Source organism: Dufourea novaeangliae, unplaced genomic scaffold (assembly GCF_001272555.1).
Source record: "Dufourea novaeangliae isolate 0120121106 unplaced genomic scaffold, ASM127255v1 scaffold173, whole genome shotgun sequence".
Taxonomy (NCBI): Eukaryota; Metazoa; Arthropoda; class Insecta; order Hymenoptera; family Halictidae; genus Dufourea; species Dufourea novaeangliae.
This window is the reverse complement of record NW_015374048.1, coordinates 304,151-321,194: the sequence shown is the minus strand read 5'-3', so window position 1 is coordinate 321,194 and position 17,044 is coordinate 304,151. Positions and strand designations below refer to the sequence as shown.

Sequence of the window (17,044 nt, the reverse complement as noted above, 5' to 3'; positions counted from 1 at the left end):
ATGCGTCAGACCCTGTTAATAACTTACGGAATACAGAACTTTTAAGTGTTTATAAGGACCATAACGTAGACAAAGTTGTAGATGTAATTTAGAGATATTAAGAACATAATACTCGAGATTTACTTGTAAACAAAAAGTAGTTGCACGCAAAACTGTTTGCAAATGATATGCAACAGCTCAGTTGTTTTAAAGTCTATGCGGTCATTCATAAGTTTTTTCCCCTCGAGTCCCAACACCCTCACTGCTTTATATGCTCCTCAGAAGTAGTTTGTAGATAATCCCTCAAATTCGAGCAATATTTTCGTAACATTGCCACCATATCGTTTTATGAAACAATCGGTTGTTTCGAGTGCTTATTATACAGGGTGGCTGAAAAATCACTAGACCATTTTAAAATATAATAACTTTTTAGAAAGAGCCCGCCACTGTCAAGAACAAAATGGTGGCCACTTTTATTGTTTGTAAAAGCATAAACATGAATTTTTAATACATAACAGTTATTCTATTATTAGATGATATAGTGACTTTTGGGCCACCCTTAAGAAACTATTTTATTTATTTACGGGCCAAACGGTGGTTGAGGTATATTTAAACACACGTGTCAATTTAGAAACACCGTTAGTCACTCTCGGACTCTGATCAATGCTACCATAAACTGCGACCCGAAATTTTTTTTTACATCCCTTATTTACTGAATATAATTATACATTCGTAACAATTGTTAGATTTCACTTAAGTTTCTTGCAACTTCAAAAACCTCTGTGATGAGAGTCATTGTTGTAAAAGTCTGTACACATACGGTAACAAATTCTATTTGCTGCTATCTGGTGGATAATTGTGAACCACGTATAAGACTACTATTGTTTTGAAAAAGATTATAATTCATAACTTTCTGTTTCTATAAGGGTGATTCACGAGAAACAGAACACCTAAATATCTGTCAGAATTGAAGATAGGGAAAAATGTTAAATAGGAAAATGGGTACTGTTCCCAGATAGCACATGACGCCTTTAAGACGCCCATGTTACAGCTATTTTCGGTCTGAGGCGCCTTTAAACCATCATTAAGCCATTATTAAGCCGTCTGTGTGCTATCTTGGTTCAAGGGGAAAAATATGATGATACAAACAGATTTTTTTATCGTTGTTATCCTAAGAGTTTTTTCAAAGTTGTCGACGGATCGATTTTTAAATGTCACCATATATTTTTGACCTCATAGTATAAGTAGCTAATATCAAGGCGAGTTCAACGATATAGAATACTATGACCTTGAGATAACCAGACTCTTCTTTTCAAGTTCATTTTAGCATTTTCCTATAGCCAGAACACATTTATGCCGTCGAAGTATTAAAAAGCAAATCTAAAAAAAATTAATTAGTGATGACCGAAGAAGAAGACAGAATAAAATTAGTTTATAAAGGTAGTTCCTTATCTTAGTGAAAAACTATTATCAGTGTCGGATTCTGAGACTCAAAAGACCCCTAAAATCGTTCTTTTAAATAAGAGCGCTATGAATTTTGAACACATATTTATGGTTTCGATCCATTGTGCGTAGTCTGTTATCCCTAATCTCCTCTCGAGCATTTGTTTCTTTATTTTATTTTTTTTACGAAACCTGACTTCCGACTAACTATTTTGTTTAATTTCGTTTGCCAATAACTTCCAATCCAGGTAGTGCCATAAGAGGCGCATGTCGATGATCAGTTGCTTTTTTGGCAGTTTAGTCCTGCTCACAGCGAACGAGCTAGATAGTGGGCGTGTTTTGAATACCGATCATCGAACGAGAACACCATCGATCGTGTAAAAATTTATATCGCTTGTTCCCCGTAGATCGAAGATTTATCGAGCAACCATTGAAACCGGCACCACCGCCGATCGTGACCGTTCACAAGGCCGGCGGATACAGCGGATATAGTTCCACCACCACGCAGGGTTATTCGAGCAGTTCGTCGACCAATTACAATAGTTCTACCACTAAGCAAAATTCCACGACTTCCTCTTCCTACAAAGTAAGCGATTCCATAAAAAAAAAAACTTGCTAGACATCTCTAGAAATTATTTTTGGGTTGAACGGTGTTAACAAAAATATATTCATTTCAGGCTACAGACTCCAGCACGGACAAACGAAGCGTCAAGAAATACGGTCTCGACGCCACCGGAAGCCCATCTCGTTCCAGGAGCACCACCAAGGAATTAATCCGTAATTAAATCGCATAATGTTTCTAGAATACAGTGGACTCTCACTATATTACCACGCGAGAGCACAGAATTTCGTGCAGAAAAATCCAGCTTTTATATAACTTAACATCGAGAGGGCTCTGAACTCATTGCTATTTTACTCCCCTACAGCCCCGACCATGGCAATATAGTTAAAGTCCACTGTAAATTGTACGGCAGGATGATTCACAATTATTATTCTTCGTTGTCGTTCTTGTAGATCCCCCGGACGACTCGATGAGAGCGCCCAAATTTACACAGAAGCTGAACGATCTTACCATCAACGACGGTGAACAGCTAGAGCTCAGCGCGAAGGTCGACGGTGATCCAGAACCGCAAGTCACCTGGTCCAAGAACGGCAAGACCCTCAGCTCGTCTGGTATCATGGATCTGAAGTACAAAGCCGGAGTCGCGACACTTGTTATCAACGAAGTGTTCCCCGAGGACGAGGGTGAATACACTTGCCAAGCGACCAACAGTATGGGTACCGTAACTACCTCGTGCAAGCTGACCGTGAAACGTAAGTGAACGGAATAAAACCTATCCAGATAGCACATGACGCCTTGAAGACACCCATTTTACGGCTATTTTAGGTCTAAGGCGTGTTTAAGTCGTCTTCAAGGCGTCATGTGCTATCCGGGAGTCTGTTAGAAAGACCGAAAGAAAAAGCTTGTGACGTGCTAAACGTGTATGCTTTTTTTCTTTTCAGCCAACGCGAATGCGTCTGCGAAAAAGAAAACCGACGACAAACCTCCGAAGATCGTGGATCATCTGACGAGTATGTTCGTGAAAGACGGCGAGACTGTGCTGTTGAGCTGTCGAATAATCGGCGCGAAGAAGTTCGACGTGGTCTGGCTTCACAATAACAAAGAGATCAAGCCCAGCAAGGACTTCCAGTACAGCAACGAGGCGAATATCTACAAACTTAATATTGCCGAGATCTTCCCCGAGGATTCCGGCACCTATACCTGCGAGGCGTTCAACGACGCTGGGGAGAGCTTCTCGTCGTGCACATTAAACGTCCTTGGTACGTGTAGAAACGTGTGAATCTGTACGTATACAGTTTGTTACAATTACGATAATCAAATACATGTTTTCGTAGTTCCAAACGAGGAACCGAAGAGCCCAGTCTTCACGACATTCCCGCAATCTGCAACGGTGAGCGAAGGCGAATCGGTTACGTTCACATGCAAGACTGAAACCGCGCCTTTAAAAGGTAAGTGAAACGTCACGAATCAACACCATTTTGTTTCACAAAGGGAGGAGGGCGAATTATCCGAATGAAGGCCTATTTATACACATCCGAGCCGTATGACGACGGACACCGCCCAGATTAATATAAATTGTTACATCCACGAGCAAACTCTTCTTCCACTAGGGGAAAAAGTAGCATAAGAGAAAGGCCTCCTATCACTTGGTAAATTTAATTCAAGTACGGAAATAAATGTTAAATTAAATGTTAATTTGATATAAATTTCAATAAGTCCCGAGACCAAGTGATAGAAGGCCCTTCACCTACATTCCTTTTTCCCCTAGCGAAAGGCGAGTTTGCTCGCGATGATAGATATAAAAATACGGTAATCAATTCGAGTCCGGGGCACGGATCAGATGTGTATAAATGGGCCTTAAAATGAAGGGATCGATCCTCACCTTGTGAACAATGAACACTCAACAATAACGTTTGATAACTCTAACGAAAATTATTTTATCTATGGATAAACAGTAACGTGGTTGAAAGACGGAAAAGCGATCCCAGAAACTAGTAGCAGGTACCTCTTCAGTTCGGACGGCGACAAATCGTTCGAATTAGGTATAAAATCATGCACGGCCAGCGACGTTGGCCAATACGTTGCCCGTGCGATCGGCAAGAAGGGCGAAACGAACGCAGCGTTTGCCCTGAACGTCACCAGCGAGCAGTAACATCGTTAATTTTCAACCAGCGCAAAGATCGCAATACGACAAGGTTTGGGCCGAGATCTGATTTATTTTTTACCGTCTCATATTATGTATATCGATAAGCTCTACCGGTACTGTTTTTTTTTTTCTTATTTTCGGTTCGTTGATCATATTTGTGTTTCTAATTCGTCTGTTTTCAGCTGCTTCAATATTACCGAGAGAACAATGATTAGACAAACACAGAAAAGAGATAAAATGTATAAACGGACTGTAAAAATTTGCGACTCGCGAAGAATTGCGACCCGATAAGTGTGTGGTATTATAAGGTTCGTGTATAAATGAGATATCGGAGAACCGCTGGTATTCGCAACTATTCTCTATATGTAAATTTTCATGGAACGCTGTATTTTCCTTTTTTGTGTGCTTATCATATCGCAAACAATGAAACACAATCGTGTCGTTGTATGACGAAAGATGAATCCGGAACGTCGAGCAAACACACACGGACAGCACGCGCAAACTATACGCTAATACGAGCTTTGCTGCATACACGAATTAGCATATTTTAAGTACACAATGGTGTCATAACGACAGTAACGAAATTGAGAAAACAATTGAAACGTTCACGGTCGATCTCGGCACGACATCCAGCATCCTCGACATCCATCGGAACATCAACGTGTGACCATCTTGTCTCGCCGAGATTACTGTACGAATTAACTGATACTGTCGAAATGTACGTTCTTATTCCATGTAATCGTACGCACTGTCGTGTTATACTTGTTTGAAGACTGCTTCCGTTACAAAATTTACGATTAATAAAATATGATTAAAACATAAAAGGTTGAATCTTCCCCCTTCCCGACAAGTATATTTTACGTTTCGTTACAATACCGCTTTAACCTTTGTTAAAGCGCAGGATTACGAAAGAATCATTTCTTAATTTCATAAAATATTTCAGTATTATACAGATGCAAAAAACGTGTATGTACAGATACAAAAGGAAACTACAATTATATAGTGTCGTACAAAGTGTCAGGATCAATGATCTTGAAACACCCCGTTCGGGGAATGACGGAATTTCCAAAATCTCTTCTAAATTCTATATGTACATGCAAATACTGGTATTTTTCATGACGATGATCATTCAGTACCATTACACCCATACCGGCTACCTGAGCGTATCTTAATTCGCATGAGTCATCCTCGTGCACGATGTTCTCGGTCTTTATTATACTATGTTCAAAACACTGTTGTTTCATACAGTTTTCTTTCTCGCAATGCGAGTCTCTCACGACGTCGACTCTGGACACAACCGCCTCGTCCAGCACATCACCTTGTAGCAATATTAAATATTAAATCTCAACAAAAAGAAGTAAAGAAAAAACTTCTTATATTCTTATTCCTAACATTTACCGATTTGAAATAAGGTTGCGCTATAAGCAAGACACGCGTCGACCTGTTGTACAGCGGGGTTACTGTAAATCAGTATAGTTTTCCAGTAATTTTCATTTGGATAATAAATATACAATGCAGACTTTATCAAATATAGTTTTCCGTCCATAACGCAATAAGGAGGAACCTCGGTAAAACTTTCGGGAACTTTCGCCCCCCTGCTCCATATACCTGAATATGAAGAAGGAAATATTAAAACGACTACAAAAACAGTTCACGATTTTATGAAACGATTCTTCACCTGTATGAATGTCAAGAATATCAACAGTATATAACTTCAATCTATGCCTTCCTACACCACCTGCTATTACCAATCTATTTTTCAAAAACACAGCAACCATATGTCTCCTTGGAACTGGCAATTTCGTCTGATAGTACCATTTCTTAGATATTAGGCAGTAACGCCAAATAATATGATTAAATTTTCCAGTTCCTAAACCCATTTCTCCCCCAATTGTATATACACTGAAACCTGAGAAAATATTTAAAATGTCTGAGTGTTGTATTATGTGAAATAGTAAAATCCTTACAACACAAGTAATCAAACTTATACCTCTACCAGTAACTTGCATCCCAATAATCCCTTTCTCCGAGTCTTGCACAGTTTTTAATTGTACACATTTAGACAAACTATTACCATTCCAAGTGTACAAGTATGTATCCTTATTAATGTACTCGTATATTTTGTACACAACTACACCCTGTATAAGCGTGAATTGTCTTTCCTCCCTCACATCGGGAATATCTGATGTCTAAAATTAACTTACATTATTGTGTGCTATAAAAACACAAGGTAATAGTAGCATATTAATTACCGTGTGATGCTGTATCCATTCATTTCTGACAAAACGTAAATATTCGCTAGATGCTCTTGTGTTAACATTTTGTAATAGATAAGTAATGTTCTCTTTATTCAATTCAACAAGCAAAGGTAATGGAAGTTCATCGAAACGGTCTAAACATACAGACAGACAGATGTCCTGTAATACCTTCACATTCAGCTCTTGTGCTAATAGCCATACATCGATTACTTTATCTGGCATCAACCAGCACAAAACTATAATATCTACAATATCGTTTGTTAATTCATCAACCATGAATAGTACACTCAGTTGTATCAAATTTAATAATTCCGTAAAATTGTCTTCTACAAACTTTGTCATAGAAACTTTCACAGAATGGCAATGCACGTCTACGCATTCCTCATCGTCGTGAATCCATTCGACAAAATTCTAAAATGTAAAGAATTACCTTGTAACATGAAAATATGATACCGATATATTTTGTTTAATCAGAAAGATGAACAACCTGTAAAGTAGGCAAAGCAATATCGTAATTTATAGAGTGTTCCTTGCTATGAGAATCATTGAAATTGTGCGAAAAAAGGGATGCGAAGTAACGACTCTTATTCGCAAGTTTCCTTTTACTCGCTTCAATGCGATTTTCGTCGAGAATCAAAGTTAGACTTCCCTCCATTATGACGTTTTGCATTAAACGTTGTTTAAAACTAAATTACCAAATGACATTGCCACTCTTTTTCATATTTTGTACGAACTTATGAATTGTACAAACAGCTGTAAACAGCAATGTTTATTTCAGTCTGTTTACACTGTCACCACCATTTAACAAAAGTACATCCACCCCATGATGTAGGACATCGACCCCACTCCTGCCTTCCAGCAGACTGCAGAAGACGTTACCAAAAATAGCATTCCTATCTATACCACATTATTCTGTGGTATAAATCGCAGCGCGGTAAGAGAACAGAAGAATCAATTCGAATGTAGGTGTTGAATGAAAAGGGTCGATGTTGTTCCATTCAAAAACACATAAGCGTTGGAACAGTATATACGTTTATAAAAAGTTGTAAATAATAAATTAAAAGTTCATGTGTTGAAATTTCAAAATCCACACCAAGTCCAATCAAGCTCATTCCTAACCTCTGTGAAGTTAGCCGGACAACTTTAACTTTTCAACGTTTCATTATACCCAATCGATTGGTGGTCATTGGTGGCCTAATTAGAACATTTGGTGGTACCACTGACTAGGTATAGGATAGACTTATCATCTTATGGGACTTCGTGTCTCATGTTCTGAAATACCGATAGTGTAAAAAGTCAAGGATTTTCTGCTGCGTTTCATGTTTTATGACTGTCATATTTATCCCTTAACCTTAAACTGAAGCATCGGATATTTTTATTCCTGTCAAATCATATAGATACACACAATATGAATGGAATAACACTTCATTTGTGCTAATAATACCCAGAATTCATGATTTATCGGTAACGTCGGATATTGACACTAAAATGGTAACAGGGCTACGTAGTCCTATGAACGTGGGACAGAAAAAAGCATTGGATGATAGGTCTATTCTATACCTAGTCGGTGGTGGTACTTAGTTTTTATAAAAAACGAAAAAAACGATGTAGTCATCTGGTGGATACACGATACACGTGTACCAACGCACGTTGAAGTTGATGAAACAGATATTTCTGGATTGATTGTCTTTTTGGATGAATCAATTGATCCAGAAATATCTGTTTCATCGACTGTAAACGTGCGTTCGTACACCTGTATCCTGTATCCGCCAGATGACTACATCGTTTTTTCGTTTTTTATAGAAACTAAGTACCACCAAATGTTTTAATTAGGCTGGCAATAAATTAGGATTGAGCATTTAAAAAACTGAATCCGGCGAAAAAAAATTTTGGGCTAACTTCACGGTCAAATTTTGATCACTTAATTACAAAAGAACGCGTGACCACCAAATGTTCTAATTAGGCCACCAATGACCACCAATCCGACCACCAATCGATTGGGTATAATGAAATGTTAAAAAGTCATAATTGCCCGGCTAACTTCACAAAGGTCCATTCCTAATTCTTAATAGAACGTTATCTAGTGTTATCTACTCTACGTTATCATCGTATCTGATGCTACATTTCGACCACAGAATATCGTCGTATAGATGAGAATGTTGTTCTTCGTAACGCCTCTTGATCTAGAAATTCTAATTAGCTTATATGTATATTTGATTGTCTAAAATTTCTTATAGTAAAAAGTTTACTAAAGCTTAACGGGGACCTTATTTTATTACAAAACTGATGAAATTGTTAATAAGACAATTTTCTATTTAATCCCACTTTTTGTAAACTAACCCATTACATTTCGTATTTGCATATGCATAGAGATGTCCGCAGTGTGTGCTGTGTTAGTTTGTTATGACATTGTTGTAATTGTTATAATTTTCATTAGAATTATTAGTTTGTTATAATCGTATATTATAATCATTCATTAGCAAATACTAGGTTCTTACAAAACGTGACTTTGTTTAGTTGCTCCTCTGCTAGTGGAATGTTGATGACGCTCTACAGAGAAGATTAAAAGTTTTGCTTTGGAGCAGAAACTGGTGCTACAAAAACGTGAATTTGCACTGAAAAAAACCAAACATCGATTAATTTAAATAAACACCGATATAAAGTTTTTTCAACATGAACAGTAAATCCGGTTACATTAAATCACACTACACAGTAGAACGTAAAATGGCAACTTTACGTGAGTGATGATCGCGTCACTGTTCGCTGTCCGGATTTCTTCCATCGAGTTTTTCGTTCGTCTACCAAGAAATGTATTCTGTAGTGTTTGTGTAACGTAGAAATTACTTTTGGGTAGGTAGTTTTCAGTAAAAGGCGATGAATTTCGTTGTGCAATTAACTGTTACGTTATGCTAGTAAAAGTATATAATCCTACCAGTTAACCTACTGACATCTCTTATAAAGAATTACACAGTTTTTGACATAAAATAGTTTGAAGATGACTAAAGGTAGATTTACAAAGAAAATTTTATCGAATGAAGTAAATGAAAAATGCGACAGAAAATGGATTAGGTATCAGCAGCTAAATGCGTTGCAACCAATATTTTTAAGTGTCTGAGATACATCTTGTATTACATAAATATTCTATTTGAAATACGTGTAGCAAACAGAATCACTACATTTTGCTAATAATATGGGTAAGTAAAGAATTTTTGAATTCTTTCCTGAAGCTGGATCGTGTTAATTATCAATGTATTTTCCTTTTTAAGTGATGGCAGGGAACGAAAATACCTCTGGATCTTTGGCAGAAGATTCATTATCCACCAGATTGCAATGGCTTCGTCAACGGCGGGAAGCGCTCCAAGAAAAATTAGCTCAGAAAAATAATGAACTTAAAAACTTATGCGTTGAGGAAGCCGAACTGACTGGTGTCTTGCCACCAGAAATTCCATTAGAACCTGGAGAAAGCCCACCAGTATTCCGTAAAAGGGTCGGAACAGCGTTCTCTTATCCACAGAATTTAATTAATAAATTGAAAACAAATGAAGTTGTAAGTTTCATAATTATGTGAATTTCCTATCTTCGGCAATTGAATATATTGTAACACGACTCTAAAATATTGTTTTCTGTCCTATACAGGAGGAGTCTGCCTTAGAATTAGAACGACAGGTTCAAATTGGTATAGTGGAAGCTGCTTTAGGAATAGTAAATGATTCGACAGAGAGCAAGGCGGTTCGTCGTAAGCACAGGCTAGTTTATCAGCAAAGTCAGCGTAGGCTCCAAGAATTGGAAGCGCGTTTGAATTTCTTAAGGCAGAGTCGTACAAAAACGCATCAGTCTGTGCAACCGCAGCACACTGCAGTGTACAATACCCAGTCGCATTTGTATACAAATGTAAAGCACAGAACGAAAAAGCCTCGGCCACCGTTAGACAACGCAGGTACCATATTTATTTATACACGGTAACGAATGCTGTCCTTAATTCCTGTTTAAACGGATTCTTTCTCTAGCGAACGACCTGAAAGGCTCGAGAGGTTTACTTCAAGAGGGTGGCATAAGTTTAAGTCCATTAGGATCGGAGGATAAGTGTAGTCCATATCCTGGTCATGGATACGACGATCAGTCATTGGTACCTAACACTTGTAATCATGGGCATGTAGGTAATGCTTATTGCCCCACGATAGCCGATCAGCGGCAAAATATCAAAATAATAGAGCACGATCATAATGACAATCAAAATATTTACATACTACCCGACCAATATCGGGCACGAACGTATTCACATGGCAGCGGGGGTTCGCGCAATCAGAATCACTATCAGGAGAACGAACGATTATATCGCCCACTGCCAAACACGTACACGGAGGAAGAAAGACAGATACGGTATCGTCAGATTCAGCAACAGCAATTGCACGAACAGACTCATAATTATCCACAGTATAACGATTACAAACACTTGGACAATGATGTTCAGCGGAGATCCGGTCAGGAGTATTACGACAGGGACTTCCGTACGGTGCATTACACGCACATGCCCGAATTTCCAGTCTATCATAAAAACAACTCTCAGCCGCAATCCCTGCTGAGACGGGATCGTGATTCCGGAGGAAGTAAAAATTTACGGTTCACAGATTCGCCCAGCGAGACGCAAATACCGTCCGGCTATTGGATGCGATACGAGGATGAGATTGTCTGGTGTCCCGACGATCAGCTTGTCGCAGACAGATTCGGGAGCTTGGATCGAAGGAAGCGTAACGCGGTGCAGCATACCGCCAACATAGGTGCTGATGTACAGCCACGATATCGCACGGTCTCCATAGGGGGCAGTAAAACCACCTCGTCTTGCGTTCCGTCGCATCAGACCACTTCCGTTCATTTGCTCCCGTTGTCCGAACAAACATCGACCAACAACAAAATGTTGCTGCGCACGCAATCGCTGGGCAGCGTCGAGAAGTGGCATTCGAATCATTTACACGAGCTGCACGATGGCAAGGACACCACCGACAACGTTAGTCGTAAAGGGAAGGAGAAGGAATGGTACGAAACCTCGTTGGATTCGGGCACGAGTCCTGGATTAGATCTCGGATTGTTGAAGTCCCATAAGAATATCCATTATCAATCAACGATTCCTGCTTGCACGAAACACTCTAATGCTAGTAACAGCGACGATGGAAAAGGTAATTACATGCCTTCGATGAATCATCGCAAGACTGAGATAGTCGCCGCCGAACTCGAACAGCATTTGCAACCGTTAGCATCGACTAGATACGAACAGACGCGAAAGAAAGTCCTGGAGATTCCAGCAGAGTCGAAATCGTCACAAGATCCAAGCGACGAGACGATTCGTTTGGGATCGTCTCAGAATTGCACGATCGTTCAGGCGGGAAAGTACCAACCTTATAGAGAAGTTACGAAACCGTTCGAAATGTCCGACTTTTATAAATATTCCACCAAGTTCCGGAAAAGAAACGAGGCGAATGGACGGAACTCGTCGAGCGAGGCACAAGACGACCCTCGAGGGGCGCATTATACAGGAACAAATACAGATCTCCATGGAGAATCCGAAGCTACAAACACGGCTCATGATGGATCAGCTGCTAGTTCGGTTCAGAAACGAATCTACCAGCCTGTCCAACGAATGACATGTCAACCTTATCTGGCGTCATTGAGATAAGTTTTTTTTTCTTCTCTTTATTTACGTATAGATTGTGAAAAAGGCTGAAGGACCGATAGGCTGGACCTATCCGAAAAATATCACAATTCGTTTTGATTATAAGAAATTGAGGTACGGTGTACCATCCAAATGAATTTTTTGCTACGATTAGCAATTGTGTTAAGAGAATCTTCTTTCAGAAATATTCTGGGAGGATCGCAACAGTTTCATCGCGATCTCCCAATTACCTGATCTAATTGAGAAAGAATTAATTCGACGTTATAAATATTGCACTGGTGGTCGCAACAAAAATTGTATTTTCATACATTTTGAGAGAGAAAGGTTTATCGCCTGTTACAAAATTTGATCCCACTAGGTGTTCGAGTATTCTTCAGAACAGACTGAATCGATATTGAGACCTGATTAGTGCCTTATTTTAATTGAACTTTTCAAGGAAATTGTATAAATAACATATGCAATTGTTGCATAATGAAATGAAATACAGGGTGTAACAAAAATGTTGGAGAACCAGGAAATGGGAGACTCGTGAGATGATTTGAAACAAATCACCTCACGAGTCTCCCATTTGCAGGTCCTCCAACATTTTTATTACACCCTGTATAAGAGAGTTAATATACATAAACCCGATCGAGCGATTTAACGGGTCTATGTTAGGTCTACGTGCTTGATTCACGATCATGATTTAGCAATAAGAAATGATCTGTCGTCAGAAGATGATCGTGTTTCATTACGTTGACTGTTTCGATTAGTAATATAGAGTATAAATATTTTTATAATTGATTTTATAGTATATTTACCATACATGATCCGGCTGGACGTGCACTAGCAATTATACATTACACCGTTAATTCGGCTGCTATCGTCTACTCAGTCATTACAATTTAAAACGATCAAATATAAGAAAACAGTTGCTTAAGATCTAGTAAGCGCGCGCTTATACGAAATGCATAGTGTGCAGTTCATATAATTTATTTATGTATGTATATATATATACATAATGTTATGTAGTACGTTTCGCAGTTGCCAGTAGCCGTCTAGTTTTTAAAAACTTTTTCCGGAAAATAATGGTTATGTTCAAAAGGAAAGAATACTTGATTGATAACATATTAATAAGTAGAAATATAAAAAGATACATTAATTGAATCTTAACATTAAGGAGTGATATTTCGAATTATATGCTTAAATAGACTATTATATTATTCATAGATATATATATATATATATATCTGTTTTTTTAACGACAGTGTTCTGCACAACGTTCGCTATAAGACATAACAATATATTAGATCCCTTTACTTTTTTTGAGTGCCTTGGACTCTGAGAGCCAAAGACTCGAATGATATTTCGCAATGCTTTGGTTAAAACTGTTTTGTATTTATTTAGATGAAATCTATATGTACGAATGTAACGAAATTACATTTGGTTTCGTGATATATCGATAATAGAATATTATTTTCACTTTAAATGTAATATCGACACTGATGTTAATTAAAAGTTTTCGAAATTAAGCATCGTAAGCTTAAAATTAAATACAATCTAAATAAAGCAACAATATGAGCTCAAGATTGACACGAATGTTTTCGCGATACAGTTAAATTTTTATCAGATTTTTCTTCAGAATTAATAAACAGTTGAATTATACATATATGCCTCATTGGTTCCCCATTGCTTCCATTAAAATATTTAAAAAAAACAAGTGCACTATATTTATCGTGTAAAAAGTACCATCCCATTACAAGAAATAGAATAATTAATTTTTCTTCGTCTTATGTAAAAGGATAGATAGATGAGATGATTTTAGGAAAGTTGACCTCTGTTCATAAACTCACGGTCTACCATTTTTCTTCTTTTTTTTTTTTATTAATCTACTTCCAATAACAAAAATATATCATCGTAAGAAATGAAATTGAAGCCAATATACATATCACTTATTTTTATCATTGAGCTTTACTAACATACAAATTAATGACTATAAACATACTACTCGGCGCTCCAGCAAGAGGGTATATCTATCTTGATCGTAATGACAATTTCAAGAAACGTTATCCTTCGAAGTATACCTTCGTATGGTTTTTTTTCTGCGAATACCTTCGCCCCGCGAATGGCAAAAATTCTATCGGAAAATAAAAACCGTGAATGATTCGTTACGCACAAGATACGAATTGTAAGGTACTTCTCTAACAGCATTATAAATTTTCTATAGTTAATAAATGATTTTAATTACACAGGGCACACGGGTTCTTGGCAATGGTTTCGTATCCTCGCAATGGTTACACCGAAATGATAATATTACGCTTAACTTATTACCACCTTAACTCATGACTTCCATGTTTTTTTTCCTTAACATTCGGATTAAAGGACACATTCCGCATTTGGGACAGTGGCCCGTCACAAACCAGTGTTTCGTAGACCCACTTCGAGTACATAATAATCGAGAAACTCGAGCCTAATTAATGGCCTCTTAAATACGATGCCCAAGTGGCCTAAGGTAAAACACCGATAACAATTAACGCATATATAAATTGTTAACTTTTTTCTGTGCTTTTTTTTTGGACACTTCATAGTTGATCTTTGTGACGGGTGACTGACAACACACATGTCTCTTTGTTTCTTATTGTTCTCTCTTACAATGACGAGCACTCGTTCAAATTAATGCCACCCTTAAAACTCGAGCACAGATTAAAATCCGAAAGACATGAGTGCATCGACGAATCGAACAAACGTAAGATAAAAATTGTACTCTTTCCTTGTGATTATCACATGTGTACTTGGCGAATCAGAAAAAAGAAAAAACACCTCAATAACAGTATTTCTCTTACAGTGTTCCTTTGCCTCCGTAAAAAAAACGGATACACGTTAAAAGTAAATTCCATAAACAGAATATATATATCTATAAAAACGGAAATAAATTTTTCTTTTTTTAATTCTATAGTAACTCGAATCTTATCTAAAACGTTCGTCGATATAGCAGGAAGTAAAAGTCAAGGTCAATTATACACCTAAAATGCATGTCCTACAGCTTAGTATCGCTCAAGCAATTAGATTATAAAGTTTACGATCCATGCAATTACTCGCAAACCATGTAAAAATTCTAATTTCATACATTCGTGTTGCGCACTCGTAAATACATAAACGCCGTAACCTTATCTCCATTAATCTAACACACTGTTTCTACCCTTTAAAATGAAAAATGATTTGTCGTTGGTTACTTGCGATTAAATTTATTGGCATTCGAACGTTATTCTCTTCGCGACATGGTAAATTGCGTAACACGCTTCTGAACGAAACCAAAATCGGAACTCTGTAAGTGGTTGCAATGGCCAGTGTTAACAAATATGGGGAGAGTTCTTGTTATTCTTATTGTTAACGCGCGTAACATAACAAATTTCATTTCAATATTTATTAACTGTTGATGACACTTTGAGAATATAGTAAATACACAGTACGTTATTTAGTCGAGTGAATTTTTGTATAAACAAAACATATTTCCGGTAGACCAAGGAAAACATCAGAACTGGCATTTATCATACATTGTACTATAGCGAATATTTAGGATATTTTCATAAATAGCGTTAGCAATAACAATAAACACCGAATAATAATAACAGTCCTCTATAAAATTAACAGTATAGAAATTTTATAGAAAGTACAGGCACTTGCATACGTAGAAAGTTTGTCTGGTAAAGTAACGTTAACTGACTTTCAATGAAAGGCAACACTGAGAGTGGACTCTTATGAAATAAAAATTTTCTCTTATTGCTACTATGGGCTACAGATCGAATTTGTATAATTTGTTTGTAATATTTAATATAATACTCATTCAGACAAATTCGTTTAATGCCTTCAAAAACTATTCACATAAAGTATTTCTATCGAAAAATGGATACCATATTCTTTGGTTATTATTTTTCTTTATACGGCTGTCGTCGCCTTCATTCATTATTACAGACAATTATTACTTCTTTACAACAAGACCATGAATTCTGAAAAAATATTATTTAAAAATGTAAAAGTAATAATAAATAATAAAATATAAAGAAATGATAAAAACCCCAAACTAGTTTGAGTTCGCCTATCGTTCGTTAACAGTTTTTTTTTATTTTTTAGTTCTTTTTAAATTCGGAATTTATTAGTGGATATTCACCAAAAATTGTTATCTCTTTTTGTTATATATTTAGCCGTACACACACACACATTCATCCGAATTTTCATACTATCACACAGAGAGACACACGTACTACATGATACACTCGATTTGCGCATTTATCACGAATATCTTAAAACTATCAATTAAAAACTAACACTATACAGTTGAATAATTTAAGGAATTTTTTAAATGTTCACAGAGCCGTAACAGGAGGTAGGATGAAACTCGTTAATTGTATTCTCGATATGAATTATTGATAATCAAACAGATGCAACACACTGATTATTATAAATAACAGTTTAGTATTTTCTGCAACACGTAAATCAAACACTATTTTCCATGAATTCTTCTTTATTTGCCAAGTCGTATAACAAGTAAATATAATAAAAATTTGACTTGGTTTTCTTTGCTCGCAGAATAAGTATCCAATCGAAAATATAGTTAATTCTAAGAAAAAAAAAAAAAAGTTAATACTATGTCGTAGGAAAAGTGACAATACATGTCCATCTTATTCAACAAGTTCTTAATCAAGCATTAAGTTTCGAGCCAAAAATCAATAACAATATCAATAAAATTAATTTTTATTTAAAAGCATGGACAATAATAGCACACTTATTCTGCTCGTAGAAATAAAGAAAATTCATTTTGTTACTAACGCAGGCATCGCTGAACAAAAATTTATAAGCGTACGTATGATTTTTTTTTTGCAATGCATTTCTCATGTACTCATTGTTGCAAAGCAAAAATAACAAAAGTAGGACCACAGCTGAGCGGAATTTCTATGTCGGCAAAAGAATAGTGATGAATAATATTGACGTATGTTCTCTATTCTCTGAAG

General features: G+C 36.9%; 3 protein-coding genes across 3 annotated transcripts in view; 2 read left to right on the top strand and 1 right to left on the bottom strand.

Moving 5' to 3' along the window:
* LOC107189806 (twitchin) overlaps positions 1 to 5,073 on the top strand; it is a 100,698-nt gene extending 95,625 nt beyond the window's left edge. Inside the window, exons 99-105 of the mRNA XM_015578473.1 lie at positions 1,830 to 2,008; positions 2,100 to 2,199; positions 2,437 to 2,736; positions 2,926 to 3,243; positions 3,319 to 3,432; positions 3,940 to 4,179; positions 4,313 to 5,073. Coding sequence (XP_015433959.1) covers positions 1,830 to 2,008; positions 2,100 to 2,199; positions 2,437 to 2,736; positions 2,926 to 3,243; positions 3,319 to 3,432; positions 3,940 to 4,136 — 1,208 coding nt within the window. The 3' untranslated portion in view covers positions 4,137 to 4,179; positions 4,313 to 5,073. The remainder of the gene's footprint in view (positions 1 to 1,829; positions 2,009 to 2,099; positions 2,200 to 2,436; positions 2,737 to 2,925; positions 3,244 to 3,318; positions 3,433 to 3,939; positions 4,180 to 4,312) is intronic.
* LOC107189805 lies at positions 5,066 to 7,043 on the bottom strand. Its single transcript, XM_015578472.1, has 6 exons — positions 6,876 to 7,043; positions 6,383 to 6,799; positions 6,121 to 6,319; positions 5,809 to 6,039; positions 5,529 to 5,738; positions 5,066 to 5,448 (listed from the first exon to the last, which is right to left on the bottom strand). The coding sequence occupies exons 1-6, from the start codon at positions 7,041 to 7,043 to the stop codon at positions 5,126 to 5,128; spliced, it is 1,548 nt and encodes a 515-aa protein (XP_015433958.1). The 3' UTR covers positions 5,066 to 5,125.
* A 2,314-nt stretch (positions 7,044 to 9,357) lies between these two features.
* On the top strand, positions 9,358 to 12,059 carry LOC107189840. Its single transcript, XM_015578511.1, has 4 exons — positions 9,358 to 9,582; positions 9,655 to 9,935; positions 10,025 to 10,325; positions 10,396 to 12,059. Exons 1-4 carry the CDS (start codon positions 9,579 to 9,581, stop codon positions 12,057 to 12,059), a joined length of 2,250 nt encoding a protein of 749 aa, XP_015433997.1. The 5' UTR covers positions 9,358 to 9,578.
* Positions 12,060 to 17,044: the final 4,985 nt, after the last annotated feature.